This window comes from Passer domesticus, chromosome 2, assembly GCF_036417665.1.
Source record: "Passer domesticus isolate bPasDom1 chromosome 2, bPasDom1.hap1, whole genome shotgun sequence".
Taxonomy (NCBI): Eukaryota; Metazoa; Chordata; class Aves; order Passeriformes; family Passeridae; genus Passer; species Passer domesticus.
In genome coordinates this window covers 68,970,911-68,996,115 of record NC_087475.1, presented here as the reverse complement: position 1 = coordinate 68,996,115, position 25,205 = coordinate 68,970,911, and the positions used below count along the sequence as shown (strand labels likewise).

Genomic DNA, 25,205 nt, shown 5'->3' with positions numbered 1-25,205 from the left:
GGAAAACACAAGGCAGCGCTGACAGCGTTCCAGTCCCAGGTGCTGCCTCTCTGTATTGCGAACTACAGGGCAGGGCCGAAAGGGAATGAATCATCAAAGCCCGAAAGAGGAGTGGGGCTGGTTACAGGACACCAGGTATGCACGGAGACTTCTTCTCCCGTCCCTTTCCTAGCAACAAGCTACCCGAGTCCTCTTCAGCTACAGAAGCCACAAGGATGCCAAGGGGATGTAGCTAAAGAACTGCCCAGCACTGAACAAATGATCGCGTGCATCACGCTCACTACACCACCCTAATTATTTTCTTTTTTCGAACATATTATCATAAGAGAAAGTCAAGGAAGTTTTAAATATTTCTCTCCTCTAAAGAAAACCTGTTTTCCATTAACTTGCTCACCAAAGAAGCCAAAGAAATTACAGTTTGCAATAAAACCAAAAACAGTTGGAGTGGTATCACACCCTCCCTTCTCAGAGCTACACACAGCATCATGCCCAGCTTGGTTAGGAGCCAGCTCCAGCTCCCAAGCACACACCACCACCAAACCCCAGTGCTGGAGCTTTATTCCAAACAGTGCTAAAGAGAGTGTTCACACACAGGGAGAAAGCTTAGCTCCCCAGGGACATGGCACACCAACTGAAGCAAGTGGAGAAAATATGGCAGGAAAGAAAAAAAAAAAAAGTGAAATTCATAGATGGGGGTTAAAGTAAACTTGAACTGGCAACACTCTTTCAAGAGTGAAACATCACTTGCCCATACAAGAGTACTGTGAGATTTTGAAAACTATTTTTATTTCAAGCATTCTAGAAGGCCAGGGTTCAGTAACAGAAAATAGAGGCATTCAGACTTCTCGCTCAATAAATAGAAGTAAGAAGACAGTATCAATCCTTGAGTGACATTTTCCTGAAATCAAACTAACTTGTCTGCTGCCACTAGTACAACACAGAAGTCTGAAGCTTGGTTATGGGGGGTATGAACTCCCTTCCTCCTCCCCTTTTGTATAATGTTCTGCTGGTAGGAGAGCAGGACATTTCCAGCCAAGGAAGACACACACACATCCACGTGTGTGTCTTCAAACAGTGCAGCCAGAAAATTTTGCCAGTGGTACAACATTAATTTAGAAATACATACATTGTTAACTGCTTCCATGAAGATGCAGCATTTAAGTAGAAAGTGGAGACACATCAGCAAATTTGACCATGGTGGAGCTTCAGCACGAGTTCAGTGAAGTCCTGGCTCTTCAGCTGATGCATAAACAAATGCAGGGAAAGGTGAGGAAGAGGAGATCAAAGAATAAATGGAGAAATATTCTGGATCTGCAAGCTGCACAAGTGGGAAATATTATTTCTGACAAGTAGACACAACCAAGTTTCTTGCTTCTCCTCAATATTTCTCACACTTTTATTGTTAAATGAGGTGACAGCTGTCACTCCCTCTCCCTGCAAGGAAGTGTCCAGCTTTATGCATGCCTCATAATTGATAGAGGTTGCTCTTTATAATTAATTATGATTGGTTTTTCTCTACATACATAAATATTTCCAACACCACTAACAGAAACATCAAATCAGTAGTTACCAGTGCTAGTCATACATCTTCTCAGTCTACCACAAACCATACACACCCTTTCTTCAGCGTGTTTGAATCAGTTCCATAGTGAAATGTTCTTGTTTCTGTAGTCCCAAATTCCCAAATGAGTTTAGCTGAGGGGAAGCCTAAAGCCTGGTTTCAGAAGAAAAGAAAGGAAGTTGTGCACCCCTGTTTGAGTGAATAGGAATGACAGATGAAGATGTTTACCATATGAAGTTATAAAGGGACTGGGTGCAATTATGACTGAGGGTGAAGGCAGGAGGAGGCAGCTATGACATGTAACAAGCACCATTCCCTACAGGTGAGCATCACTGCCTGTTCCTGTGGCAATATCCAGATCCTGATACAAGTGAATGAAATACCACAACCTGAAGCTCACATCCCATAGAGACAGATGCCTCTGGTCTCCACTCTGAATCTCTTCAGCACACTTGAGGATGTACTGACAAAGTGTAAATCCCAAATGGCTTCAGAAAATGATCTTTTGTCATACACAAAGTTATCTCAATTTTGATGATTATTACGCGGTCAGAGAGGTTGATACTGCGGGCAGTGTTGGGGGGAGGTGACCAAAGATGTATACCAAAAATTCTACTGTGATTTCTTTCTTCCAGCTTATCCCTCACATTTAAAATCCTTGGTGGCCAACTGAAGTCCTTCCATGGTGGAATTAAAGCGAGAAGTTTCTGAAATAAAAAAAAAGAAGAGGGTCTGCTGAAGTTCCACAACAGCACAGGCAGCAAAAAGATTTAACAGATAATCTAGCCCTCAGACTGAGAAGAATCTGTCCAATGTTTTTTAAAGTTTCTAATACTCAGCTGTTAGTTATTTCTTTATGAAGTTAAAAAGAATGGAGAGGAAGTAGACAATGGAAAGCAAAGGAAAAATACAAGAATGCAAGAAGAGTGAAAAACGAAGATAACTTGGATGTCAAAACTAGAGGCAGCAAGGACTTTACCACCTCAAAGCTGAAAAATAAAGAGACGAGTAACATGTTGATTTTTTTTCTCTACACATCACAAACCCTAAATAATGAACAGCTGTTCAACCAACACCACCACAGTACAGTTACATCTCAATATTTTTGTTACAATGTGAATTGTTTCCCCTGTTACATGCACTCAGGACCTCATACGCTTTCATGTTATAGAGTTCCCGTGAGGCACCCGCACAACCCAATTGTCACTCTTTCCTGAGAGCTGCAGAAACACAGCTGTGGGCAGCACTTATTCCCCCAGGTAATTTGACTCTCTGTTTGAATGATTTTTTGAGCCCAGGTTTTCCTGGTAAGCACTGTAAAAGGCAGGTGAGGTTTTCTGGTCACAATTCTGTGAACTTTATCATGCTTCATTTTGTTTAATATTAGTGGTTAAATGTCAAAGGGCAGGTAATTTTTTTCACTATTATCTGTGCATCAAAGTAGCAACTGGAAGGGTTTGACCATGGGATGATATTTTCTGTGGCAATACTGGAAAGCTGCTTTAGTCTGCTTTGTATCCTTCAGAGTAATTTTTTTCATTTTAGCCAAAAAGCAGTCCTGCCTGTCCCAGCTATACACTCTTGCTTTTTTGCCCATGTCCTGCTGATCTCATGGGCTCTAGGACAATTTGTTTCAGACCAAAAACCTTTTGGACGTCTTCATGCATTAGATGTTAGAGTTGAACTGCCTCACTCAGAAGCATCACAGCCATCAAAGGGAAGTTCTGGGAATAGCACAGTCAGGGAAAGGAGGAGTGATAACTCAGGTTATCAGGAGATTTGTCCCATCAAAACCACACCCTTCAGGGCTGTTGTGGAAGAAGTATTCCTGCAGGGAGTTACTGACTGCTGTACTTCAAAAAGAAACATGTCAGCTTCTGCCTTGCAGTAGTCCCGCAGATAAATGCTTGAACAGACACATTTGTACTGCACTGGCATCTGTGAGTCCTGGTCTAAGGAGAACTTCTAGGCACCAAAATAATGCTGTTTTCACTGATCTCAACATTTCTCAAACTGGGAACTCTTGCTTAATCTCCAGAACAAATACTGATGTGCTGCCAATGCTGCAATAAGGAGCTCTCACAAAAGCTTGAGATTAACCCTGTGTTTTCACAGAGGAACACTGTTCACCCTCCCATTGGAATACAAACACCCTCACACAACATGAATATAGAACTATGTTCATCTGGCTAACAGATTAAGTTGCAGTAATTACTTGGCCAGTAATGCTCAGTTTGCTTTCCAATCTAAAAGGACCAAAATGATCATATTAGCTCTCCCTTGATTTCCCATGATTTTAAAATCTTTTTAGTAGGAATGTCTCAATTTTTCTAGTTTTTTATTTCCCCCCTGACATTTGAAGGAATGAAATCCATTTCAACATTTACAGTTGTTCACTTGAGCAGTTTCACAACCACTCTGAGACATCACTTTTGGCAAGTCTGCTTTAATCAGGAACCAGAGGGGAATTATTTTGTGGTGAGGAAAGACAACCTTATCCTTCAAAGCCAGGGGCACCACTGATCAGGAAAACTCACCTGTCTTTTACAATGCCTGCACACAAACATTGTGGAAGCACTGGAATACTCACATGGGATCTCCATTACTCCATGTCCTGTGCCTGACAGTGAGCATGAGCCAACTGAAAACCCTAAGACATGCTTCTTCCTTTCCACATACTTTTCTTGGTTTAATTCTTCTAACATCCTACATTTGTAAAAGCTTAAAAGAGTCCTCCACCTGAAGGTTTTGTTGGCCCCTGATATCAGAGCTGACTGCTGCCCAGACAGGACACCCTGCACGTCCCCTCCTCATATCTGCAGCAGCACGACCTCATCTGCTCCCTTGCCCCAGCCTTGGCACTGAGCTGGACCTTACAGTAGCTTATCTAAATGCCTCAGTTCAGCAGGAAAGTATTGATTTGTTTGCTGTGGGGTTACTGAATTAAATGATAGCCTTCGTGTCAGCCAGCAAGTGCTGGAGCTGCTGTCTGGAGCAGGGCTGGGAGGAAGGGCACTTCACACTTTGGGCAGCAGTCACCCATTGCGTCAGCCTGGTCTGAGCTGGCAGATCCCAACTCCAGAGCAGCCTAAACCCATCTGACCTCGGGTGTCTCATCCTCTCCCTCCAACAGCCTTCAGGACTTTCCCTGACTCATTTCAGATGCTGAACTAAAACAAAGCAAAACAAAAGCTCCCAACAGAAGCTCCAGCTGTATCTCCCCATTCCAGCACAGATCTCAATGGCCAAGCCCTGCAGAGTCAGTGCAAGGCCTTTTTATAAGCCGAACACTGAAAGGGAGTCATCTTTTGTGGCAAAGTCTGCATTGCTCTCATTCTATATTCCACAGACCTAACACAAGCTGACACAGTAGAGCGTTAGACTGCAAGACAACATAGCAAACTGGGGTTTCCTGGCAGCAGACAGTGCCTGGGTGACGAACACGCAGGGCTCTGGGACATTTCTGCTGCGCAAATGACAAGCAGGAGAGGAAGGCTGAAACAATTTTGGGAGTAGCACAGCAGACAGACAAAGGGAGTAAATCTAATGGGGAAAAAATCAGTTTGTTAGATTCAACAACCAGATAAAGGTACCGAAAATAAGGCAGGATAATCTGGTCGCATGTGTCTTTTCTTTCTTGAAGCACAAAAGGAAGAAGTTTCATATTTCACCATTTTCTCCCAGAAAGATAAAGCTCTTCACATCTGTTTATTTAGCATATAAACATTTAATCAATAGCCTGGACATTTCTGGATAATAGCTTAGGACACAAAACCACACGGACATCCAGTCAGGACCATAAGCTAAAATCCTGCCTCTAGACTGTTTGTATTGCAACATTACAAATAAATAGCTTCTAAAAATTGGTAGCAGGTGTAGGCTTAAGTATTTTGTGAAAATATTTTTTATTTGCTTACCCAATATTATAGTATCTGATTATTTAAGAGGAAAATACTGCTACCGGATGTTCTTGATGTTATTAATGATTTGTGCTGAGAGCACCTTGTGAGATCAGTGATCTCTGGGCCATGTGGTTCACAGAAATCTCCCTCATCTTCCTACACTGGTAGCTGGTACCAGCTAATCAGCCTGCAATGCAATTTTTGTCATCAATGACGTATAATCAAATCAAACCCCATTCAAGAGGTTTCAATTCCAACCCAAACTGTTCAACTACTCCCCCTGTGACATGAATATCCGCTGTGAAAACTTCCATGTTCATAACAGCTCCAACACAATGCACCCCCACCTCCTTGACTCCTGTTCCAGCCATCGACTGGAGGCATGGTCAGGTCAGGCACAGGGCACAGGTGACAAAGACCCCCTGACCACACCCCATGTGGATGATATTCTAGCAGTCCTGAGATGTCTGGATGGGAATAATTTAAGCCTCAGGATATGGAATCTTTTTCTGACTCAGTTTGCTCATGGTGCAAGTTATTCTATTTCTATGTACCTCCATTTGTTTGTTTAAAAACTACTGATTAATCCATTTTCCATTTTGGAAAGAACAACTAACAGCAAATGATAGAGAAGTTAAGCTAGCATTTTCCTGCTGGAACCCATAATCCTTCCTTTTTATCTCAATCTTCCCAGAATATCTCTCATAAACAAACCAAAGAAACTTTGCCAAGTTACCAAGGGTTCAAAAATTCATGAGACAAGCAAGAACACGATAGCACACTTTGTCATACCAAATGAAAACATTAATGAAAATTTAACACTTCAATATATGGAGTCTTACTGTCACCTCTTGCTACTGTTTCTCCACTGAAAAGCAGAACTGCCACTTCTTCATAATTTGGTGAAATACTGTTTTATTATTCATAGAGTTCTTTTCATAATTAGACCCTTAATGGAGCCAGCATTACTCTCCATGCTGAAAAGACAAGGAAAGTAGGACTGTGATGACTCACAACAGATTGCCACAGCAACCAAAGTGGGAATAAATTCCACTTCTTAGGCATCCTACCCTGCTGCTTTCACTTCACCACAGATGTTTTAGATTTCAGAGGAAAAAATAAAATCATATGGCTTTAATAACAAAATACTGCCTTCCCTTTTCCCCATTCAGGCCTGAACGAAACAAAATCTGAACAACCCTCAACCCCAACTCAATTAAAACCCAAGTAAATTGGAGGATACTAAAAGCACCTTAAAAATTATAACAAAAATATTTTTTAGATATTTGGTGAAATATAATAAAAAGATATCTGGTTAAACATAATAAAAGAGTAAAATATTCACAAAGTGTCTGATTACCTGTTTGTTCATGCAAAATTTAAGACAGTCACTCATGACTGATGAAATGCAGTATCCAGACAGCCAGTGCAGGTTATGATGTTTTCCTCTATCACATCTTGACATAGCTCCATGTCTGATAGTGTTTCAGAAGAGTCTTGATTCTCTTGGAGATTTTTATTTAGATCTTCCAGATCAATAATATCATCTAAAAAATAAAGAAATTACAAACTGCAGCCATAACCACCTGAAATTACCTTACATAGTCTCTCATTTCTGTTGTGTCAGGATAGAGTATTTATAGAACAAGCTTTTATTTTACCAGCATCCTCTTGATTTTTGCCTCCTAAATGGCCTATAAAATAAATGAAATCTTTCTGGTTTGTCTCTTATAGGGAGTGGGGAGTGAGAGACAACACCCATGCATTTTTGTGTCTATTTCCACTCTTACCCTGCCTCTTCAAAAGCAGCCTTTCTTGTAAAATAGAGAAACATCTCTCCTATTTTAGCAAATTCTACCAGATTTCAGGGAGCTACTGTTGTGTATTTTTAAACTTGTTACAGAACCTGTGAAATTGTAGTGCATTAATATGGAAATCACAGAAAAAGACAACGAGCAAGCTTATCCCTTAACTTCCACACTGCAGGAATTAGTGCATGCAGAAGTCCAGAGCTTCACATGAACCCTGATATCTCTTGCTGCCCAGGTGTGTGACCTCAAGTGCTGTTTGACAGCAGCTGAACATGATCCAGAAGGCCAGTGGCATCCTGGCCTGTATCAGCAGTAGTGTGGCCAGCAGGACCAGGGCAGTGACTGTCTGCCTGTACTCAGCACTGGTGAAGCCACACCTCAAGTTCTGGGTTCATTTTTAGGCCCCTCACTATAAAAAGACTCTGGGGTGCTGGAATATGTCCAGAGAAAGGCAATGGTCTAGAGCACAAGTCTGATGAGGAGCAGCTGAGGGAGCTGGGGGTGTTTAGCCTGGAGAAAAGAAGACTTAGGGGGGACCTCATTGCTCTTTACAACTGCCTGAAAGGAGGGTGTAGCCAGGTGGGGGTTGGTCTCTTTTCCCAGGTAAGAAATGACAGGACAAGAGGAAATGGCCTCAAGTTGCACTGGGGAGGTTTACATTGGATATTAGGAAAAAATTCTTCACTGAAAGGGTGCAACCTGGGCATTGCAACAGGGTGCCCAGGAAGTAGTGAAATCATCATCTCCTGAAGTGTTCAAAAAGCAGGTAGATGTGGCACTGAGGGACAGACTTGGGGCAGTGCTGGGTTAATGGCTGGGTCAATGATCTTACAGGTCTTTTCCAACCTAAATAATTCCATGGTTCTATTATTATGCTGACAACTTTTAGTGATAATGAAGTTTAATTAACTTGAAGATACTTAACCTTTCAGGGAAGAGAAGTCTCAAGAAATTTTTGTTTATCATGCTAAACACGATTTTGATCTAGAATGGATAAACTTGAGCTACTTACTGGAATATTTCAATGTAGGAAACTTTATAAGGCAATTTTTGCACTTAGATGAGGAGAAATGACGTGATGATGGCAAGCATAGCTGTGTAGACCATGGACACAATCAATGGCAGCACAAATTAATTTTTCATTGTGCTTTTGCACAAAGAGGAGTGTTATCACTAACTGGTAATGAAAAACACTTTGATAAGAACATTTTTATACAGTTTTTGTATCACAGAATAGACTTACCAGTCAAGCCATCTTCATTCTGCAATCCATTTGGTTTCTGTTTTTCCTAAAATAGATAACAATAGTCCAGCAAAAAGAAAGTATGTGACAAGAGACGTTATTTTGGGCAAGAACAAAGTCCATTCTCTATTTTATAAAAACTAGTTCATTGTAATCAGGATTTTCCTGATTTCCACTACCAGACAAGGAAAAAAAGTAATTTGTAAGTTAACACTTTCGAGCTAGACAAAGATAATTAATTTGCCCACAGTCACGCAGAATAACTTCTCTGCTGCAGCTCTAGCAGAGGTGATGGAGGATGAGATCTGCTCAGATGATGAGAGAATACTATAAGACAGAAAACATCTGAATGATGGTAGCTTGTACTTAATGAACATAGGTCAAGACACAGGAATCAAAGGTTTTTCACCCTTTTTTAACTATTAGTTGCACAAACTTCTGAAGTTGATCTTTTAAAACCTGAATCCTACCATGTTGATGAGCTGGTTTTAGAAATACTCAGAGGAGGACAAAAAATATCCGTCACCTCATTGTGGATATTAAAGCAAATTTACTAACAAAGAACTGAAGAATTCCCCTTCGCACCTGAAATATTGGAAAGCCTTCCAAAATCCCCTAAAATTCATACCTCCACAGAGGTCTTCCACAGTAAATAGATCATCTTTGAAACTTTCCAGTCAAGGGGAACTATATAATCATCTGGCAACAAGGATTCTGCAGAAGAAAATATTTTTTGCAGTTGAGTGTTCAGATCTCTCCACAGCCAAAATATATCACTGAATTACAATTTTTGCACATGTTATTTATATAATTTTTTTTAAAATTCAGATATTTAAATGAGCCAGTAGCAAAATCAGAATTTAGAATTTCTGGAATCTAAGGCCAGTGCACAAGAGTGGAAAGAGAGGGAAGGAGATTTGGGTTTCGTTTCTTTATTTAGATGAAGACTTTCCTACCACAGTTTCATTTCCCCCCCATACTCCCTTAAAAATAGGCACACACAAGAAAAAAAAAAAGTTTTCAGCCATTATATTAAAATAAATTGAACTTAATTAACAGCCTTTAAAATTTAAAATGTTTGTATAAGAATTTGTGCACTATTAGTAGAGACGGTGTGTCCTAAAATGTTTTAACTGTAACACCACTTAAGAAGCTGGAAAGAGGTTCTTTATAGAAAAACTGTTTGAAATATATTCTAGTCTTATAAGAACCATAAAAGCAAGACATGCAATTAAATCTTCCATTTATAAATAACTAAATACATTTATTTACAAAAAAAAATCCCCTCCAAAATAATTTCAATAAAGATTGACTGCAATTCCAAATGTTGTAAAATAATACCAGTCAAATGTATGCATAAATAAATAGTTGCCTGTCAATGTACTGTACACCACAACAAAAAAAAAAAAAAAAAGGCAGGATAATTTTTGGAATTGTAGAATAATAACAACAAAGGAGAACGTGGCCAGCCAGGCACAACTCTGGTGGGAAAACCCCAGCAGTCAGCAATCACAAGATGGCAGAGTTTCAGAGAGATATCGGGGTGGATTTGTATTTCTTGAAGGTTATTTCCAAAGGAAACTCACCTAAACTCCAGAGAATGTCACCTGTTGCTGACTCAGAAAAGAAGGACATTTGGTTCACTAACCTACTGAGTGTTTTTGAATGCCTGGTTATTCTTTTTCTTTCTTGGAAGATGACTGTTTTCAAGTCATGGCAAACTCCCTCTTAGATTATGAAATTTAAAATAACAAATATTAAGATTCACCAAGTTTGGAGAAGAAAAATGTGTTATATGTATAGTTGAGGACATCAACGGTGCTTCCTTGCTTAATTTCAGCTCTGTGTGGCAAGTTCTTTGGTGTGTGGTGCCAGATTTAGATAAAGCAGTCCTTTAGGTCCCCCTTTAGGGACCTAAAGCCAAATAATGCTTCCTATGATTTGCATCACTGCTCTGGCAGGTGGCATTGCCACCAACTTTTAAAAACCAACACAATCTTCAGGTCAGTTTGAGCAGATAAAATAACAAGCTGCTCCTCAGTTGTCAGATTAAAATTTACACATGAAAATTCATGCTTAACTTTAAATTCTACTGAAACATACAAATTTAAAAGTATACTGAAAAGCTGGCCTGTGTTTTTTAATTCTATTCGTTGGCTAAATGAAAGCTACAGTTTCTCCACTAAATTTGGACCCAAGAAGATGAAAAACACTATGCACAGGGAATAGGTCTCTTCTAGCAGGTGTTCTATGGTGACTTCCAAACAAAACTGTTGTTTTCACTGGTTACAGCTCTGTGGGATTACATTAGCCTGCAGTATACTGGGAAATGGTGGCTGGCACACTCAATTCCTTTGAGGATTGCTCGTCTTTTACCTGCTAACTTAAAAGTATTAAACTGAAAGTACAAAAATAAGACATCGGGAGCTCTGGAAGGCAAGTATACAACACCAGGACACTTGTTAATAAGGTACACTTAAAAAGAAGACATTCACTTGTAAGCCTGATATTGAATTTCAAACCAAATTAGATTTTGGGAAAGTTTTTCAAATGCATCTAAGCCACGTAAATGTGTATGAAAATTCTACAAAAAAAATACTCTCTGGAATATAAAATCAAACATTCAGCCTTTATATAAGTGCACACATTTTATACCACATTTTCATTTAGTTCCATAATCATCACAGTAAAGTCTTACTCAGTAGGAAGTATTAAAACATCATTTAGTTTTGTAATCAGCACAGAAAAGTCTTACTAGGATATATTAAAGGTTCAGCAAGCATTTCATGTTTGGACTTAAAGCTAATTTTTCTTACTAAAAAGACTGCAAATTCAAGGCCAAACCAAAAGCCCCTTTGACAGAGACTGAGGATTTTAGGTAAAAACTAAAAATCATCACAAAAATAGCAGTAATTTGTTTCAACAGCATTAATATTTAACTAAGAACTGCAATAAAAATTAGCTTTTAACTATAGTCTTTTCATTTGTTTTTTGGTTTGGAGGGAGTGCTTTGATTTTTGTTTGTGGTTTTGAGGGGATTGTAGGTTTGGTTTTTTTTACATAGGAGTAGAAAGAAAAGCATTATACCCAATGGAAGACCTGGAGAACCAAAGAGCTGCACAAGTTGAAAAGCAAATCCCAATGATAAGGGAAGTCCCAGAAAACTGCATTTCACATCTGCATCTTGATAATCTTCAAGCTGTGATGCCTTTGCTGGCTCAGAGTCGTCTGCTTCATTTGCATTTTCACTGCAGCTTGCCATTGTAGTAGAGTCTTCTAGATATTCAGAAACAACTTCAACAGAAGACAAATTATCTGGTTGGCCATTTGTAACCTCTGAAGAAACATGTTCACCCTTGTCCTCTTTTTTATTAACTACCTGTTGTGGCTGAAGAGTTGTAGCTTGCTCCTCCTTTGTTTTGGAATCAACACAAACCCTGCAGGCATATTTTGATGTAGGAGAACATTGTCCTGAATGAATGTAAGTAGTATTACGTAACAGAGCATCTGCATCTGGAGTGAGTGAGGAATATTCCTGCAATGCATGGTCCTGTTCATGTCCTTCTCCACAGTTCTTGCTTAGAAAGTATTTTTGCCTCACTTCTAAAACACTATTTTGGGGAATATCTTCTCTTACCAGGATGTCCTTCCCTTCCTGTGTATGAGCAAAGATCTGTCTTGGTAGGTTAAACTTTGGTGCTAAGTTGACAATTCTCCTGTATCTCTTCCTCTTCAGTGTCATTGGTGTAGCATCATTTATTGGCACATTTACTTCACTTGAACCCGGCATGAAGGCAGCCCTGGCTTCCACTAGGGAATCAAAGTGCACTTTACCAGTTGGAGATCCAGACAGACCATTGCTTATTGCATTGCCAACTTCCTCAGTTTCTGTTTCATTATGGTTTTCCTTTACCAATCCCTCATTTGACTGATAGCAGTTTAGCTCTGCTGAACTGTTCGTATGAGTCTGTTCAGGTTTCCTCAATTTTTGAGATCTTTGTTCACTTACACATTTATTCTCGGAGCAAGGAGAGAGAGAAACTGGAGTATTGAAGCCTATCTGCAACTCCTCAGCAGATAAATTAATTGAAAAAAAAGCCCAGGCATTGGAGCTAGTTTCTTCTGCTGTTAATGGACATTTGCCCTCTGTGTTATCAGGCACATTATCAAGTACACTTGAACTGCAACAGTGAGAGATTTCTTTTTCTTCACTCTTTAAATGTACCAGCTTGGCTTCCAAGTCAGGTTCACATATAATTTGACACAATCTCAGTTTGTTTTCTGTGCTTAACAATGACATATCACAGTCTTCAGAAATGCCTTCTGTTTCTTGGATGGAATTTTTATCATTGCTTATTGTTAGGAAACTGCAAAGATTGTCTTTGTGCCTTTGCTTCGCTTCCTTATCATCTAAGGCATTTTTGGTTAGGTTTTCAGCACTAAAAGGTTTTACATCTCTTGAAAGCAAACTGTCACCTTCTACAGGCAATTCATTTTTCCATGCACTATTTGACATCACTGAGACCTCAGGCACAGTGACCAGAAAACTCTCTCTTGAAACCCCTGCAGCTTCTTTCAGGCTTTCATCACTACTCTTAGGCTGCTCTTCACAAACTGTTACTGGATCCTCCAGGCCTTTGCTGAATGTACACAATGATTTTTTGTTTTCTTCTTCCATGTCATCCTCTTCACTTTCTGATCCATCATGGTCACCTGGAATTGGATGATGAGCTACTCCACATAACATTTTCTTCGTCATTTCTGTACGATTACTTTTCATTGTTTTGTTTCTTTTTCTCTTTTTCTTCTGCTTTGCTTTTATTAACAGGTATTGAGGGTTCTTGCTTAAAATTGACTCCCTATGTGAAAACAAAGAAGATCAAATGTAAAACCCCAAACAAATAAAAAAACCAAGCCCCCACTAAGTTTGATCACCATGAATAAATTATTGCTCTATCTGAAGAACAGGTACTTTATGTTACTACGATGATTCAACACAGACTTCTCTGCATTTTTCAGTTGATACTATCACAGTTAACACCTTCTATTGATTAAACAAATGCTTAATCAATACAATTCAGGAACATCCTGAACATTTAAATCCATTTAAATAAACCCAGCTGCCATCTCAATAACTTTGCTTTACAAAAAGTATCGCAAATCATCATTAGACCAAACACTCTGTTTCTCGATGCCTTTCTAGCTGGTGCTATTCTGAAATTTCAGTAAATGCCATGTGGAGCTGAAAGGTACAAAGCAGAGGACAATGTCATCCATTAAGATCAAATACTCAAATTCAAAGCATACTAACCAAAATCCAAATAATGTAAAGTTACAATGACTACAGCAACTCTGATATTTACTGTTCAGTATATAAAGTGTCGAATCATACATATTTAGAAGAAATAGTTCATATTTTATTACAAAAAAAATAATATAATGTGGAAAAATTAGGATGCTGTAGGAGAAATGACATGTTTACAGTTAATTTGGTAGCTCTTTTCAGAACATCTTATTTATTTTGTCTGAATTTCTCATCAAATTTAACAGAAAGCGGCCCTAACTTCTCTGAAATCTTGACCTTGGCCCATCAGCCAGCTAACCCTGAAATGAAAACTTGTAAGAAAACCCCAGTCTAAGATTCCATCCAGGAACCTAACATCTCTCTTTTCAATTCTTCAGAGAGATGAGGTTTTCAGAGCTAAGTTTGGTTGATAAATCTTTGTACAAAAGACCCGTTCCTTTTCTGTAATTCTTCACTTTTCTGAAAGCCTTTGTTTGGGATGGTACTTCACACTAAGGCAAAGCAGCAGCTATAATTATAGGGTAAAATTAGTTGATTTTTGGGAATGTGCACGTAAAATTATCTGCTTTTTTAAGTGCTGTATTCTGAAATGTCTTGAGAGAAATGATACAAAACAAACCATAAAAGGGTGACTGTCAGTGTAGTGGGAAAGCTGACCACTAGGAGGCAGGCTGGGAACTAATGGGAATTGTATAGGAATCTATTCTTACCCTTCATTCATTCTTAAATTTATTCACCGTTAGTCTCTTATAAGTTCTTCCTTAACTTGAATGCTACAAAGCAAACCCTCCTAATTCTCTGAGTGCAAAGGACAGCAGCAGCCTTCTCAGCATAGCAGTGAAGTGTGTTGACTGCAGCAAGATTCAAAAGTCTTGGTGTCTTGATATCGCTGCTAGGGACACTACAGATATCCATGGTGATCTTGTCAGAAAGCACATGAAATTTATTTCCCTATAATAGCATCCACATAAGAAATCCTACTAAGAAATGGGATTTTCTTCAACTGTTGGCATTTAAGTCCAAATGGTGCTTTTTGCCAAGTATTGAAAATTGACTTCTCCTTTTCCAGATCTGTGTATTTTCAATACAGTGCCCTATGGCTTACATGGCAATGTCCACACCATGTTGAATTCTGTTCACAATACACTCCATAGTCAGCAACATGCCTTCCATCTCTCCAGAAAGAGAGACCTAGGATGCCAAAGTTTTAGGATAGATTAGATCTTATTTGTCTATTGAAATAAATTACATTAAAGTGAAGTACCTCCAATAGTAGCTGGAGAGATTACTTTCTTACATATAGCCCACATATGCAGAAATCATATACTAATCCAAGATTATATCTTAAATCTTGACATTAACTTCCTTCTTTGGTGAAGAAAATTCATAACTTGAATCTGGTTTTAGACAAGGAAATTCTCTGGAGTTTTCAGATTCATAAACCCCTTTACCAGTGAAATAGAAAATAATGTCGAGTTTAAACTGTTTTTAATGTAGTGGGAAATAAAACATCAGACCTGTGTACCAATTCTGAGAAGAATTTATTGTTGTACCTAAAAGTCCTTGTGCTGCTAGAACAACTGCAGAAATGACAACTAAATTATCCATGTCAGCACTGGCACAGGAAAGGAATGAACTTCTCCTGCCTTGATATTATTGTAGCTAAACTTTTAATATCACTTCTCCCAGATGTGAATTTGCACTGCTGCTGCTGGAAATGAACACCCCTAATATTGGTGCAAGCATGTTTCTGACATCTATCCCCTGACACATCTGACAACACTTTCAGGACAATGCTGACAGAAACTTTCTTAGGCTGGGATGTTGCATCAGAATTTCAGAAATGAGAAAAAAAAGTCTTAAAGTCTTAAAGGTCTTTAGTCTCCTTACTATTAATTCTGAATCAGGAAAGAAAATCACACTGGATGGGATCCACTTTAGAATGCAAAACAGAAAAAACCACATCCACCAAATAATGGGAAAAGAATCCCCTGGATGATCCAGACAAACTAACAGCTGTTACTGCATTGAAATTGTTGCATGTCAAAATAATAAATACCAATGGTGATCCAGGATGATTATTTAGCACACCTGGATATGACCATGAATAGTGACATTCAACAGTTCATCATAAATGCAACTATGTAATTTCCGTGCTTTGGAAATATGGAGGTTTTATAACAGTTCAAGGAAATTAGTTTTATAAAGATTTGAATTTCCTAAAGAAAGGATTAAAGCAAAAAGGAAAGTGATGAACTATTATGTGTACAACAATAAAATGTATTATACTTCATGGTTCCAGGTAACTTTTGTTTTTCAATTGATTCTAAGAAAATACTACTCCAAGGAAATATTCTAATGCATTGTGATGGCATAGCTACAATTTCTTACTTGGGGTATAACCCTGTATCATATTAACAGTTTTTGCATTCAATTAAGTTAATTGTCTACTTGTTTTCATAAAATTAAGTTTGTTCCTCCTCTTTTAGTCCACCTACATGCCTTTTGAGAGTTTCTCTTACTGTAAAATCATATGGCATATAACCACCGAAAAAAACAAGAACCAGCATGGAGACAGACTTCTCTTCTTTAGAGACATTTGCTAGTGAGCTGTTATTAAAGGCATATAACACATGCAAAAGGGAATACCATTTCAGCTGGTATTTAAATTTTGCTGCATATTAGGCATTTAGAAACCTGGTTAGTAATAAAAAGACCTGAAAAAATACAATGGTATCTTCGTTGAAACAGGAATTCCCCTTCTGTAACACACTTAAATTTCTCAGCCTACGGTTTAGACAGTACTAAAAGCTTTTTGCCATAACTCTGTTACATGTGACTTTAAGGTTGTACCCTACTGCTCAAAGTAGCACTGACCAGCTTGATTGAGAGTCAGAGCTCAGACAACACTTTCAACGGGAGAAACAAATGAAGTTTCACTGAAGTAGAACACACTAACTAATTAATCTAAAGCAATTAGTCACATTTTGCTGAAAAATGGCAAAACCAAAAAAGTGAATAATTTGCAGCTGTACAGACTTCACCTCCAGCATGCATCTAAGCTGATATCGGCTTGATCAGTGCCTGCAGTCACTGATGTAATGAATCACAGAGTCATTTAGGTTGGAAAAAGTCTCTGAGATCATTGAGTCCAACCATTAACTCAGCACTGCCAAGTCCATCACAAAACCATGTCCCCAGGTGCCACATTTACATGTCTATTAAATATCCCTAGGGATGGTGACTCCACCATTTCCCTGGGCAGCCTGTTCCAGTGCTTGACAACCAGTAATGTTTCCTAATCATCAGGCAAGGTGGAGATAAATTTAAAATCCAATTCTGAATGACATTTAGCAATGAGGTACATGGTCTTTCAGAAACGTATGCCGTCATTAATCTCCAAAGTCTCTGGACTGTGTTTTCAACATAAAAAATACAGCAGAGCAGCTTGCCTAAGATGGCATTTACTGGGATACACTTCACTTTCCCCATCTGGTAAGTCCAAGTACATTCTTGAATTTCTTGTGATTCTAATTTTAAACAAGTAAAAACTGAAGTTATAATTTTGGAATGAAGAAAAAAAAAGCCAAGGTACCAGCCTTTTTGTTACATATCTTGCCTTTAGCACTGAAATGAAGATCTAGTTCCGCAAAACCAAATGGAAAATTGGGTTATATTATCAGGTGATCAAGCAGCTGGAAAAAGCCACAAAACTTGCCAGCATTACTGGGTTTCCTGAAAGATGAAATTCCATTAGACAGTTGAGTATTCAACTTAGCACTTTGCTGCTGAAGAAACAGTCTTTGTCACCCTTTCCTACTTTGCTCCAGATGATGCCCTTGTATTTCCACTATAGTCTTTTGCTGGCTCTACCACTCTCCTTGTGGGTGGAATCACCTGCCTTGATCCTGCATCAAAAGAAAAGAAGTACATACTTGGTTGTTATGCTCATTTAACTCTCCAAAGCAAGAAGGAAAAAGAGTGTCTAGCTAAGACAAAGAAGTGGTTGGTGGGAACATGTGAGTACCTTCAGTAGCAACACATCAGGTTGCCTTACAGCAAGGAAATTCACCACAAAGGATTTGTAGGAAATGTTTACACATTAGTGTTGTAAATTAATTCTCTCTCCCCCAAATCAGTAAAGATCCTACTAACTGATTTAAATCTGAAGTAACTCAGTATTTATAACTCTCAGCAGCATTGCCACCTGGTGCTGAGATTTAAATATCTTTATAAAATAAAATAATCTATCACAGTGCTCAAAGAGATGGCTCACTTTTTATACAGGAATGATGTATATACAGTTCTGTGCAATGTATAATCAGTCAGACTGCTGCCCTATTATACTCCAGACACAAAAGACCTTGATCTAGAGAGTATACAGAGAATAGCATACAATTGTTCTGATTAAAGCATGCCTTTAGAAGCTGTTTATTTAATCAAATACATGGCAAAGTGCAAGCACTTTGCTTTCCAAGGTTAAAAACCCAAACAACCCACCCACCAAAACCCCTACATTCCTGAGGTAACAGCAATTCAGTTTCAAATGACAGTCCATTCACTCCATAGAAATTTCAGGTGGGATGACTGTACTGATCTTTGTCCTGCCTAGTTCATGAAATTAATTAATACATGATTTAGATGTCCTAATTTGGCTCCTTAGTCATAGACTATGTTGATCAAGATTAAAGAACTCAATCCTGAATATACTGTTTAAAACATGTTGATGTACTGAATATACTTGTGCCCACTATGAAACATCTACTTTTTGAACAAGTGAAAAACAAGCTGTTTCAACCTCTCCTAGACACCCTAAATATCTCACCTGACACAACTGAAAACTGAAAAGAGAAACAAAACAACTCCTCCAGAAATAGATGAACTGATGGATGCCAAGAGATGAGAAGAGGTGCCATTTTTTTCTTTCAATTTTTCTGCACTATTAAGTATGACTTGGTGTTAAAAAGTAGGTTAAGGTGAAAAAAAGGGACAACATGAAACACTCCAAGTGATCTAATTACATCTTAAGGGGATGTACTTACAATACAGAGAAAGAACCCTGCAGTTTCACCAGCCTTTCCTCCATGAAGGCTCAGAGAACCAGTTTCAAGTTCTGGCCACATTTAGTCCTTTGAAGAGAACATGATGGGAACCAATGCCAATGTTATGCACTGCAAATACAGTACCAATCATCTTGTCATGCACTCTAAAATTACTGTTCAAATAAATAAATAAATAAATAAATAAATATTTTAACCAGAAAATAAAACTACCCACATACTGTGACACATCATCCTAGCACAGACATTGTAACAGGATGTTAAGATAAACAAGTACAACAAAAGGGTTTTAAAAGTAAAAATGAGATTTACAGGGGGAGTGTTGACATTTCTTACCAATGCACATTCACACCAAAAACAAATGTAAAATGAAATTTGAGAGGAAACACAAGCAGAATCAAGTTGAAGAAAAATATGGGTGAGAAACTAAGGAAGCAAGAGGGGCATAATGAGAGTAGACTTAAATATTTGGAAATAAGAGATAAGTAGTAAATTATTCCCTGTTAGGAACCTTCAGTGAAAGATGACAGATTTTATCTGTATTTAAAATAACTTTAATTAGCAAAATTTTAGTAAAAACCTAACTACCCACCAAAGCACAGACTGTAATTCTGGAACAAAAGCATGAGTTTTATAAACACAAGAAGACACTGGAAACTTAAGGAGGAAAAAAAGTATGAAGACAAACATACACAAAATAGTACTTTTAACAGAACAAGAAAAAAATTCAAATAGACACCTTAGGGGGTGGGGTACTATATGCTCAGTTTTTAAATCCACATGGGACTGAAGGCATTAAAAAATTAGAGAATAAGGTGTAGCTCTCCACACTACAAGTTTATAAAGAAAGGAAGGGAAAGAGGAGATGGATCCAGAGTTGAAGACAGAGTATGAAGACAACTGCACTAACAAACACACAGATGAGAAAAAAGCAGTTAAAGAATAAAAAAAAAGGGGGGGGTGTGGAACTTACAACAGGAAAATAGTAAAAGAAAACAGTATCAGCAAACATTAAGTAACCAGCCTCTAACCTAGATTATAGCAACATTAACATTCAAACACTGGTAACTGCAGACAATGTTGCTATTCAGAACATATTACACTTGTTGCACTCATTCTGTGCATCTCAAATGCTCTATGAAATACTGAGAAACCACAGAGCAGTCAGTTAAAATTCCATGGACATTATTACACCTTTTCCAACAAATCTCCATACTTCATCATGTTAGCATCCACATTTTACTATTTCTGCATACTACACTTTAATTCACTCATTTTCCTTTTCAAATATCTTTTACCAAAGGGCTAGAGATACAGAAAAGACATGATGAACTACCCCCTTAAAGATGATTCGTTTTTAAAAAACAGCCCTGTATTATTCCTAGTGTTGGGGATGAATAGGTGCAGAAAACTGTCTTTCAATTCTGCAATTTAGTGAGCATCAACAGAAATTTGTCTTTGGGCAGAAAATAAAAAGTTACCTTAGAGAAGCACTAATATATACTATTATTTTCTAGTTCTGGAAAGACAATACAACTAACAAACGGACACTGAGGGAGAGAAAAGGGGAGCAGCTAAAGGTGTTGTCAGGAACCTGTGAGCAACTCTGCTATGAAACAACATAACCAGAATAAAGGGTACAGCCAGTTTTGCTGCAAGTTAAAACCAGAAACTTAGCGTCCACCTGAGAATAAGACCAGCATCACAGCCAGCATCCAACACCTTGAGACCAGGCAGCACTTCCATTAGTGATTTAAAACTCTGCTCTGATAGGTAAGGGGTAACTCTTCTGATATTCTGGACACTGCTCTCCTTCCATCACTTATAACCAAAACACTTCTGTCAGAAAGGGCCTCTGGAGATCATATGGTCCAACCTCTATTCAAAGCAATATCATGAGCTCATAGCTCAGTGCCTTGCCCGTATAAGTTTTGAATATTCCAAGGATGAGATTACACAAAGCACTATCCAATACAAATTTCCCATGTTGTGACCTTCATCTGTTGCTTCTCATCTAAGAGGACCTAGACCTAGGACCAAGAAAGGCACCTAAGTATTATTAGAATCAAGAACTCAGTTTAGACTGCAGGAACAAATCAGTAACAGAATGAAACACAATGCTCTGCCATCCATGTATTACATACAAATAATTCAACTTATAATCCTATATAATGAATTTTTGCTGTACTGCCATAAGCACAGTCTCCATAAAAGTGAAGAAAAATGCTAAATATTCCTTGAGTCTTTAGCACATATAGCAAATGGCTGCAAAGAGCCACAAATGCAGCTCAGACATACAGACCTGACCTGCTTCAGGCAGACCATTCCGTGTCTATACTTTTGTTGTCAAAGTGCCTGCAAAGGACTTGTAGGCAATCAGGAAATATGCTAAATGGGGGAAAGTAATACAGTCCATCCACTCCTAAGCCAGGTTCATGAACCTTCAGAAACTATTAATGGTTAAGAGCAAGATGTGGGATAAGCTGTTCTGTAACTTCTCACAGACTATTATAACCTATAATACAGGCTACCCACACCTAGGGTTAATAAATAAAGAAAAAAAATATTAAAAGTATCATGAATAATATAATAGCCCACAGGATTATGGGCCTATGACTAAGACTGATTTGTACATGATACAATACATTCCTTAGAAATAAGCAAATGTTTACTCAGTAAGCTAAAGCAGAACTTCTTAGTCTGTTAGCAATTTAGAAAGGTTAAACAACATGACTGATAGAATTCAGCCTTTTTAAAATCAGTAGTTTAGACTGGACTAACAAAACAAACCAAAAAATTTAACATCATTAAAAAGACTGCACGTACAACTGATGTTTTTGTTTGTTTTCGGATTTCATAGATATATTCTGGCTTGGCACAACATGATATTGTTGCAAGAACACTGTAAATCAGTAAGGTACACATGACATGGTCAAGGACTGCCTGCCTACCAGAGAAACGAAGAGGCAGCACTATCAGCTAAAAGCAAACTGCAAAGACCAATTCCAGACAAAATAATTCACTGCTTTTTTTATCCTTGATCAGAATTACACTGAGAGTACACCTCAACCAAAAACCACCAAAAACCTCCATTACTACAGTAATAAATTAAGACAAATTTGAGATGATCAGACCTTGACAAACTGTTACTTTTTTTTCAAAATAAGACCAATTATACTTTCACACATTTTTCTGTGAACTCAAAATAAGCAGTTTTGAAGCTAATTTCAACCAATTAGCCTATAAAAAGAAAAAAAAATTATTGATGTACAAGATTTTCACCTAGGATACTAATAGAGAGCTTTATTCTCTGCTCTTGCTTTTACTTCAAAAGGATGAGAACATAAACATTAGATGAGACAAGCATCAACCTAGAAATCCTGAAGGGAATTATTTCTACATCTGATCCACAAGAAACATCTGATCACTTAAAGCGAGGGCTTACTTTCAATTTAATTTCAACACTGTCTTTTTAATGCTTTTTACAGGGAATTGTAATACATGTGTCTGTTCTTTTGAAGTCTCAACATCTCCATGATTTACCAGCACTGAGCAAAAACATTTCCTCCAGAGAATATGATTGCAGCAGTTAAAACTACATGTTACACATCAATGCGAGGATTCTTCCAATCCACTGAGAACGAAACTTACTGTTCAGCTAAATGAAGAAAAAAACAACAGTCTAAATTACAACAAGAAAGACAAACCAAACAATTAAATATAAATGTTATGAGTCCTATCTCAGCTAGAGAAAGCCTTGTTTTCAGTGATCTACTAGCAGAGAAACAACCATCTCTGCAAAAGGTTTCAAGAGACAGATGACAGATGAAATCTTGGCCTTCTTAAACACAAAAAGCTTAAAAAATTATGCCTCATGGCAAAATAGATTAAAATGAACCTCAAGAGGGTATGGCTACAAGAACAGAAGACAGGATTCCTCACAGGAAATCATTTAACATCACATCTTAAAAAAATCAGCAGTGCTACACCAAGCTGTAATGGTTTATCCCCAGCTGTCACCTCAGTCCCACACAGCCCCTCACTCAAATCTTTGCTGGTGGAATGAAGAAAAGGATCAGAAGAGTAAAAGTGAGAAAACTCATGGTTTGAGATAAAGACAGTTTAACAGGTAAAGCAAGAGCTGCACATGCAAGCGAAACAAAACAAGGAATTCATTCACCACTTCCCACAGGCAGGCAGGTGCTCAGCCATCTCCCAGGAAAGCCAGGCTCCATCACATGAACTGTTACTTCATAAGACAACCACCACCATTCTGAACCCCCTCACTCCTTCTTCCTCCAGCTTTATATACCAGCTGTGATGCCTTAAAGTCTGGGATCTCCCTTTGGTCAGCTGGGGTCAGCTGCCCCAGCTTTGTCCCCTCCCAATTCTCTGTTAGGAGCAGAAAGGCCTTGATGCTGTGTAAGCACGGCTCAGCGGTAACAAAAACACCCCTGTGTTATCAATACTGTTTCCAGGGCAAATCTAAAACACAGTCCCAGACCAGCTATTCTGAAGACAACTAACTTTATCCCACCAAAAACCAGCACACCGGTTTTTTAGGGTTTGGTCTTGGGCTGGTAAATTTTTTCTTATCTATACAAAATTAAAATAAGAAAACTAAATCACCCAAAGAATTCTGATGAAAACTTTTGGTAATTTGGGATGTAAACCAATAAACCAGGAAACAGCAGCTTAGACGAAGCAGTAAAACTAGAACCACTTTTTCCTATACAGCTGATGCTAAGTGGTCTGCTATATTGATGCCTTGAGAATGAATCAATTTATGTATATACTACAAATTAATTTTCATTTAAATGTCATGCTTAGAAAAGTTAAGTCTTAAATTTACTTACCAAACATCCCACTAGTTTCAAGTATGCAGGAGAAACTTAGGATTTTTATTTATAGTATTATGGCTCTATGCGTTAGTTAAATTTTAAAAAAACCCAACCTGACCTTATCATTATTTCATGAAATATGATGAACTAGAAATTATTTTAAAAGTGGACAGTGAGAAACCTTCATTCTAGTTACATTATCATCAGCAGCAGAAAGTACAGACAGTAAGAATTTTCAGTTCCCCTGCCTAGCTAAGCAGAAAGTTCTTACATTTCTTGCACATTTTTACCAAATAACTAATTTTCCTTGGTTTTGAGGGCATGAGAAATTCAGTATCTGTAACATGTGTCTCACATATTTTTTTACCTATATAGTGCAAAATCAGCTTCTGAGATGTGTCTGTCCATGATCCGTGACTGTCATATCCTCATAAAATGATTACACCATGAAACAGAGAAGCGTTACACTGACAGTAATTCCAGTGGGTTTTCACCTACCGTGTCACTGTACTTACCTTAAAATACAGCTGCACAGATGAAGCGATTTACAAATGTTTGATACACAAATTGCAAAGCTTCCCTTTCCTAAATGTCCTTTTCAAACTGTAGGCCAATTGATCAGCATGATTTGCACATGCACCAATAATTAAAAAGGTATCACAAGAAAAGCTGCACCATCTTAGAACAGTACAAATTAGTACCTATTCAATTAAGTACTGCTAAACAACCCCAAGATTTCAATCTTCAATAATCAGCTCTTTTTTGCCATGCCTTAGCACTGTGTGAATATTACATAAGCCTCAATAAATTTTATCAAGTTATAGCTTACAGTAAAATAGAGTAAGTCAGTCTAAAACCTTTGTATCTTCCCCACACTTGAAATGTGCTTTCATGTTTAAATATAAAAACTCTGGCATAATTGAAGTATTACTGAGCATTTAGAATGATATCCATGATTCTTCTGGGACATGGAAAAAGATAACAATGAAAACTAAAATACAGTAGATACTTGATATGAATAACAGACAATGAAGGAAGATAATGAATATAGTTGGGGAGTCTCCTTTCTACACATACACATAATTCAATATATTAACAATGCATGTGCTAGTGAGACATTTTAAGTTGTTTCAAGTACTTAAAGCATAAATTTGTACAATAGGTGTAGAAACCCACAGAAAGATACTTCATTATATACCTGGATTTTCAGCTCTCATGGCATTCAGACTTTATTGATGAAGTATTTTTTAGGACCTCTTCAAAAATAGTCTACAAAAATTAGTAAAAAAAGAACTATCTATTAAAAAATTAGGCTGGCTTTGCAATTTTCAAAATTCTGATACTGTGACACAAAAATAGTAGATAACCATCTAAATTCTTTTCATTACATACTCATGTTCGTGACAAAATTTCCTAGTCATTTGGTCATTCAGTGTATAAGAAAGTCAAGAGTAGTTAGGTTATTTCAGCTAGCAGGTTAGC

The 25,205-nt window shown here is 37.9% G+C and overlaps 1 protein-coding gene and 1 long non-coding RNA gene across 20 annotated transcripts; one reads left to right on the top strand and one right to left on the bottom strand.

Moving 5' to 3' along the window:
- The first annotated feature begins 122 nt into the window (after positions 1–122).
- On the top strand, positions 123–2,575 carry LOC135294169 (uncharacterized). Of its 2 annotated transcripts, none has more exons than XR_010356325.1 (2): positions 123–2,034; positions 2,197–2,575. It is a non-coding gene; the product is annotated as an uncharacterized LOC135294169 (long non-coding RNA). The 2 variants fall into 2 exon arrangements; XR_010356326.1 differs by having other exon boundaries at positions 123–2,109.
- On the bottom strand, positions 765–25,119 carry LOC135294162 (uncharacterized). Of its 18 annotated transcripts, none has more exons than XM_064409061.1 (9): positions 23,195–25,119; positions 18,865–19,037; positions 17,643–17,730; positions 14,928–15,013; positions 11,605–13,376; positions 9,146–9,231; positions 8,518–8,563; positions 6,824–7,010; positions 765–2,268 (listed from the first exon to the last, which is right to left on the bottom strand). In XM_064409061.1, the coding sequence occupies exons 4-8, from the start codon at positions 14,993–14,995 to the stop codon at positions 6,856–6,858; spliced, it is 2,127 nt and encodes a 708-aa protein (XP_064265131.1). In that variant the 5' UTR covers positions 14,996–15,013; positions 17,643–17,730; positions 18,865–19,037; positions 23,195–25,119; the 3' UTR covers positions 765–2,268; positions 6,824–6,855. The 18 variants fall into 18 exon arrangements, with proteins under 18 accessions (XP_064265131.1, XP_064265133.1, XP_064265145.1 ...); XM_064409063.1 differs by having other exon boundaries at positions 18,865–18,951; positions 23,195–23,247; XM_064409075.1 differs by lacking the exon at positions 14,928–15,013 and adding an exon at positions 17,418–17,557 and having other exon boundaries at positions 11,605–13,372; positions 23,063–23,199.
- Positions 25,120–25,205: the final 86 nt, after the last annotated feature.

What these genes read in the sequence shown, in the direction of transcription:
- LOC135294162 (XM_064409061.1), bottom strand. Translation starts at nt 14,995, where the DNA reads ATGGAAGGCATGTTGCTGACTATGGAGTGTATTGTGAACAGAATTCAA. An exon ending in CATGGTGTGGACATTGCCAT is followed by an intron (nt 13,377 to 14,927) that starts GTAAGCCATAGG and finishes GTTTTCACATAG; the next exon opens with GGAGTCAATTTTAAGCAAGA. An exon ending in GAATGAAGATGGCTTGACTG is followed by an intron (nt 7,011 to 8,517) that starts GTAAGTCTATTC and finishes TTTATTTTTTAG; the next exon opens with ATGATATTATTGATCTGGAA.